Raw genomic sequence first — 6,823 nt, 5'->3', positions numbered from 1 at the left:
GCATCCGGCTGAACACGGGATGTTGACGCATACTGTTAACAGGAGCAGCGAACCCCATTCCCTTCTGCTGTAAAATGGAGTCACCCCTAGTGACTCCGTTCTGGACATATGCGCTATTTTAAATGCACTCATGACAGGGACTGTTGCGCTTTTGAAATAGCGTACATGTCCCAAAAGGAATAACGAGGAGACTACTTTTACCATACAATTAAATGGGCTTTTACCATAGAATTAATGGGGGGCCAAAAAGTAGTGTGTCTGTAAGAGGTAAACATCAACATCCTGCCGAAAACGGGATGCTGACGTATACTTTTTATGAGACCCAATTTTTGAGTCCACCAAAAAGAGAAGCCCATCCCGCTGTCACTAGTGGTAACAGCCATAGCAATGAATGGAGTCTCCTCCTCATTACTAGATGAGAAGTAATGGTGAAGGTCCAGCTGAGTGTAATAAGGCATCAGGTGGGGCGGTGTTGGTGTGATGGGGGAGGGGTATAAAGCTCAGCTCCCTCCACCCTCTCCTCATGTGACTTGTCCTGTAGTCAGGATGGAGCTGTGGGTCAGGTGGAGTTGTCTCTTAGTGGTTCTGCTCTATGGATCAGGCTTTAGCAGTGCCTTGGGTAGACACCGGCGCCAGTCCAACACTTGGAGAAGTAACCAGCCTGAATGGGGATCTCCTAGAAGACTTGGACAATCTGCCTCTGGATTAGGTTCTTCTAGATCAAACCCTTGGTCTCAGTCAGTCTCTGGGTTTGGGTCTCCAAGAGGTGTTCAGTCTGTGTACGGATGGGGCTCCAGGAGTCTTGGCGCAGACCATCATTCCCGACAGCTTCCCCCACAATCCTCCTCCTCCCCTATCAGTGTGCAGTGTAATGAGGACCGCATGGTGGTGACTGTGAAGAGAGACTTCTATGGGAATGGGAAGCTGGTGAAGCCCTCAGACCTGTCCTTGGGTTCCTGCCCCCCTGGAGCTCAGACTACAGATCCTGTTGTGGTTTTCCAAAATGACCTTCAAGACTGTGGGAACATCTTAGAGGTGAGTGATCGCTGGAGAACATGAGATTTCTTCTGATACTAACGTAGTTAGGTGCATATATTTATAAGGTATTTGCTAATGACTTGAAGAGTTTTGTTTTAGTGGTAGAACTTACTGGAACCTAAGGAGAAATGTGTCCCTACTACACCTGCCCTTATGTGCATGAGATGAAGGTTTAGTCTGTTACCATCCGCTTAGGGGCACTCTTGTGAAAGTTTTCCAACCAACTGGTACCGGAAAGTTATACAGATTTGCTAATTACTTATAATCTTAATTCTTCCAGTACTTATCAGCTGCTGTATGCTTTAGAGGAAGTTGTGTATTCTTTCCAGTTTGACCAGTGCTCTGACACCTCTGTCCAGAGCAGGAGAGGCTTACTGTGGGGATTTTATCTGACATGGACAGAGGTGTTAGCAGAGAGCACTGTGGTCAGACAGAAAAGAACTAAACATCCTCTGGATTATACAGCAGCTAAGTACTGGAAGGGTTAAAGGGGTCCTCTGGTGGAAAACGTATGTGTATAATCGACTGGTGCCAGAAAGTTAAACAAATTTGTAAATTACTTCCATTAAAAAAATCTTAATCCTTCCAGTACTTATTAGCTGCTGAATACTACAGAAAAATTATTTTTTTGGGAACAGAGCTCTCTGCTGACATCTCTGTCCATTTTAAGAACTGTCCAGAGTAGGAGAAAATCCCCATAGCAAACATGTTGTTTTGGACAGATGTCAGCAGAGCTCTGTGTTCCAAAAAGAAAATAATTTCCTCTGTAGTATTCAGCAGCTAATAAGTCCTGGAAGGATTTTTTTTTTTTTAAGAGAAGTAATTTACAAATCTGTTTAACTTTCTGGCACCAGTTGACTTGAAAACATTTGTTTTGCACTGGAGTTCTACTTTAAGATTGTATTACAGGGTACAGGCTTTTGTACCTGTAGGCTCTTTGCCTAAAACATCTAAATATGGTATGAAGAGCCTACAGGTATACAGAGTATAAGATACCTGATCTTGTCTTCTTCTCCCCAAGATGACTCCAGACTTGCTGATCTACAATTCTGCCCTACGCTACACCCCCACCACCTCCAGCAATGTGCCCATCATCAGGTCCAACTCTGCTGTGGTTCCCATTCAGTGTTTGTACCCAAGGTGAGTCTATACTGGGGCAGGTGGTTTGGCAGTGGAGGGACCATAAATGTTGTTTTTTTTTTTTTTTTTTTTTTTTAAATATAAGATATAACATGCATATTTCTCAGGAAGTAACCTTTCTGATACTGCCTAAACACTGGGCAGCATGAAATGGATGTATGGTCCTGGTAAACTCTGAAAAGATTTGAGTAAATCTGTGCCAGGTCCTCTTTCTAATCCCTGATCTCGATTTAAAAAAGAAGCTTTTGAGAACACTACACACAGACGAGTGGCACTATTACAACTTGACTTTATTTACTTTAGTAGAACCGAGCTGCACTACCCCACACAATATGAGGACAGGTGTGGCGCTGTAATTTTCCAATCCTGATAACATAGCAGACATCCAACCCTGACATGCCAATCTAGTGTATAGCAGCGCTACAATCACTGGCTGGAAGCAAATTCCATAACATCTATTACTTGTGACAAGTCTCATTATTGCACTGAATGAACTCTCATTGCACGTCCATCCTTAAGAGTGTTTCTTGTCTAGACACGGTAATGTGAGCAGTAACGCCATCAAGCCAACATGGATTCCATTCAGCACCACGGTGACCTCAGAAGAGCGGCTGGCCTTCTCCTTGCGTCTCATGACTGGTATGAAGTTTTCCTCATCTAGAGTGGTTCAAAGTCTCTTGGCTTATACTAATACTCCAGTATCTTCTCTTCAGCGGACTGGAGCGCTCCCAGTCCATCCCTGGTCTTCCAGCTTGGTGACATGTTCTACATAGAAGCCTCTCTGGAGACCCAGAACCATGCCCCAATGATCCTGTTTGTGGACAGTTGTGTGGCCACCATTGGCCCAGATGTGGCCTCCACTCCTCGCTATGAGATCATCTCTAACTATGGGTGAGTTACTACCATCAATACTGTACAGGTCTTCAGTCTATTGTCTACAACTAATCTGTTCTACAGGTGCTTGGTGGATGGGACGGAAGAAGATTCCTCTTCAGTCTTTGTTTCTCCAAGACCCCAAGCAGACAAGCTTCGCTTCATGGTGGATGCCTTCAGGTTCACCAACAATGCTGCCTCTTTGGTAAGGTCCATCTTATATGTGGTGACCCAGTACAGAATATTGTGTACTGCCCATCCCATGTGGCAGATGTTACCTTCAGGGTCCGTCTTGGTGCCCACACTACTCAGGACTCTTTTTATACCATTCTGTATACTGTAACTGATTTTATCTATCCTGCTTCAGCAGTTTTCCGTAACCTTGTGTCTGAGTACTTATTGCCCAGTGCCTGGCCCACGAGAAGTTGGCTCAACCTCAGGTGGTATAGGTTAACCATGCCCTGGCATCATGGCAGGTTAAGTGCACATTACCCTCAACACCACATATGTACTTCAGTGCTATCTACAGAGCTCTTAGTCTTCAGGGCTGACACCTAACCCCTACTGTCAACATCTAACCAAACATGCCTGTGCTTGGTCTGGAAAACATGAAAAATCTATTTTACCAGACCTGTAGTACAACTTTTGCACAACAAGAGCTTATAGTAAGATAGTTTGGGTTCTAGATCATGACTAGTCTTGGTTGTTCTAGATCTATATCACCTGTTCCCTGAGAGCTGCTTCCATCAACCAGACCCCTGACCCAGTGCACAAGGCCTGCTCCTACAACAAGGCATCCAATAGGTAAGAACCAAAAGAATTTACAAAAAGTGATGTTTCTAAGTTTTCTTTTTTTTTTCTCTGCCTTAACTGCCAATCCACCACAAATTATCAAATGCTGTGAAAAACTTTGACAACTATGGTGCAGTGGCACCAATCCACCGCTCCAAATAAGTGGCAATAAATTACATAAGACTCCCCCCCCTTCTTTTTTTGGATGTGAGACATTACTTTTAGTGTGGTTTGTCTTGGCGTGGATTTTCACCATGGCAGATCTTGTACAAAAAAATATTTACTAAAAGAGACTAATGTAGTAAATCCCTGCCCACTGCAGATGGCAAAACCAAAAACTGTTCTAAATTAGAGCACTTTCTGTCTTGCTCTAAATCAACTGTTGTAATGTGATAGTGAAAAAAAGTGTGCCTGCGCCAAACACGTGTGACAACTGCGTTAGTATCCAGAGTCAAATGATTAGTTGTGTTGGATGATGCCATGGTGATCTCAATGTCTTCTAGTTGGTCACCTGTGGAAGGACCAAGTGGGATCTGTCAGTGCTGCACCACCGGGACCTGTGCTTCTGCTGGGGGCCAGAGATCAGCATGGGGCTCATCCCTTGGGAGGCAAAGAAGACCTTGGAAGAGAGATGTTGGTGAGTGAACATTTCTTACACTATTGTCTTGGTTAAGACAATACTGTCTTGTATTGGGTTATACATAAGATAAAGCTAGTTTTCTTGTCTTTAAGAACTATGTTCTCCAACTGGCTCTCCAAGTGATAAACTACAACTCTCAGCATGTCTTGATGGGCAGAAGTCCTAATTTTGTATGTTGCTGTAAATCTAACACTTCTTCTGACAGGTTCTCAACTGGAGGAACATGGCCTGGCCACACTGGGTCCTCTTCTTCTAGTGACCGGAGCTGAGCCTAACCAGATGTCCAGAGCAGGAACCGCCCAAGCTTCCAGGATGAGTGCAGGACATGGACCTCTACAGCTGTGGGTGCTGGTGGCCTTGGGATCTGTCACTTCAGTGGTTGTTGCCGTGGCTCTTACTGTGGCTGTGAAATGTCTTCTGAGAAGATTTTCTGCTAAAGAATCTGTGTAGAAATAAAACACTTTGATAAATCACTGTCTTTAATGGCTGAGACTCGTATTATGACTTTGACCCAACCAATCTAGTCAAATTGACTGTAGTACGGTTTACCTGTTACTGAGGCAGTGGAGACCTGGGCACCATGCAGGTTCTTGGTAGAAATAGAACTGTATAGACAGCTGTAGACTGGACCTCCTGAGCCCTATAAAGTGTGAAATCCAGTCCTTACAGGTTTACAGTAAGCTGAAACTTCAGTTTCCCTGTTTACTTGTCTTGCTTTATAGACCAGTGTAGCCAAAGCACAGTCCTCAAGTACCCCAACATGTCATCATTTGAGATGCCCCATACAGAAGACACTGGTGGCTTTTGCACTGACCATGATACAAAGACTAAAATCCTGAAAACATGAACTGGTTGGGGGTAGTTGAGGACAGGGCTTGGCAGAACACTGTTAGGGTTTTTGGTAGGGAAGGTATTTTATGACAACCTATGCTTGGCCTAGACTATCTTCAGACAATCAATTTCCCCTGTAAGTTGTACCTAAAAACTAGGTTAGCAGTCCTTTCAAATTTATTCCTGGCGTATCTCATATCTTAGTTTAAAAAAAAAAAAAAAAAAAGCCCATCATAAAGGGTTAGCAGTGGTGTGGAACAGACCCTATAGAAGCTTGGGTCAGACCTGGGAAACGCTTGCTTCAGTCTGAAGTCAAATATTGCTTGGTTTTGACCAAAGCCGGTAATACGGGCCACCTCGAGAAGCAATACATGATGTTGGAAAACTTTAGCGTAGGAACACAGACATACGGGTAGGCCAGAAAACTCCTAACTCTGGGTCATGGGATCGTGCCAGTTAAACAATCATGGCTTACATACAGCTACCAGCCAATTAGAAGGCAGTATTGGGGATTGGGCAGAGACACCAGATAAGACTCTGTATATAGCTGGAGTGGCCATTTTAGAGGAGTTGATAGGAAAAGAACTGTCAGGGACAGTGTAATCAGAGGCTAGAAAATAGTGCTGCACTCCTTTTTAACACTACCCGAGCACAAAGGCAGCTGCATTGTGGTGCTGTTTGGGCTATTTGTCAGGTCAGACTTGGTGAGAAGATCCGTCAATTCAGTTGGGTTTCAGAGACCAGTCACAGAACCATTACACAACAGCAGCTTCAGGGTTACCATGACAGGTCAGGGTGAGATGATCTGTAAGGGACGGTCAGACTCTAGTGTGTGTACAGAGCCCACAGAACCGCTGCTGTATCTTTGTAAAGTGACACTTTCTGTATGGCACACTGAAGGGAAAAGGTGAACAAAAATCTAAACCAATGATAAATGTTCAAATGGCTGAAGGTGGTAGGGGTAGCTGTAGTACGGTTTACCTGTTGCTGAAGCAGTGGAGACCTGGGTGCCATTCAGGTTCTTGGTAGAAATAGAACTTCTTATGAAGGGGCCCTGAAGCGCGACAATACCTGGCTGAATAAATATTGTTACATTGCATATGGTACCTTGCCTTTGGTGAATTACCTCTGAATGGTGGATTGCGCTGAAACCCAGTTCCTGTATTTTCCTCGTCTTCTACCACAAGCATATCGGTAGGTGCATACCTTGACCGATCCTGGGAAAGCAGCACTCCTATACTCATATGTTGATACTGTGGTTGTGTCCGGCACACAACCCACCAAGGTGAGCACATTGGAATTATTCGGCTTTTCAGCCTACCTATATTGTTCACCAGACAGTACTGTCCTATTAGGATCTCTGCCTTTTTGTCTCTATAGATTGCAACCATGCTACCCTTAGCATACATCTAATATCCACGGTTGCTAAAATGGACAGATGTACACATGCCTGAAAAATTTGGTATTGTTGCAGCGGCCATAAAAATTGCAGCACCATAACAAGTGCAG

General features: G+C 44.2%; 1 protein-coding gene across 1 annotated transcript; it reads left to right on the top strand.

The window, feature by feature from the left end:
- The first annotated feature begins 499 nt into the window (after positions 1 to 499).
- Positions 500 to 5,251, top strand: LOC130367563 (zona pellucida sperm-binding protein 3-like). The gene is made up of 8 exons (XM_056570036.1): positions 500 to 1,035; positions 2,060 to 2,178; positions 2,714 to 2,817; positions 2,892 to 3,069; positions 3,136 to 3,256; positions 3,764 to 3,855; positions 4,347 to 4,480; positions 4,689 to 5,251. The coding sequence occupies exons 1-8, from the start codon at positions 547 to 549 to the stop codon at positions 4,931 to 4,933; spliced, it is 1,482 nt and encodes a 493-aa protein (XP_056426011.1). The 5' UTR covers positions 500 to 546; the 3' UTR covers positions 4,934 to 5,251.
- The last annotated feature ends 1,572 nt before the right edge of the window (positions 5,252 to 6,823 follow it).

This window comes from Hyla sarda, chromosome 4 (genome assembly GCF_029499605.1).
Source record: "Hyla sarda isolate aHylSar1 chromosome 4, aHylSar1.hap1, whole genome shotgun sequence".
In the NCBI taxonomy this organism is placed as follows: domain Eukaryota; kingdom Metazoa; phylum Chordata; class Amphibia; order Anura; family Hylidae; genus Hyla; species Hyla sarda.
Note: the sequence above shows the minus strand (reverse complement) of the source record. Positions and strands in the feature narration are given on the sequence as shown.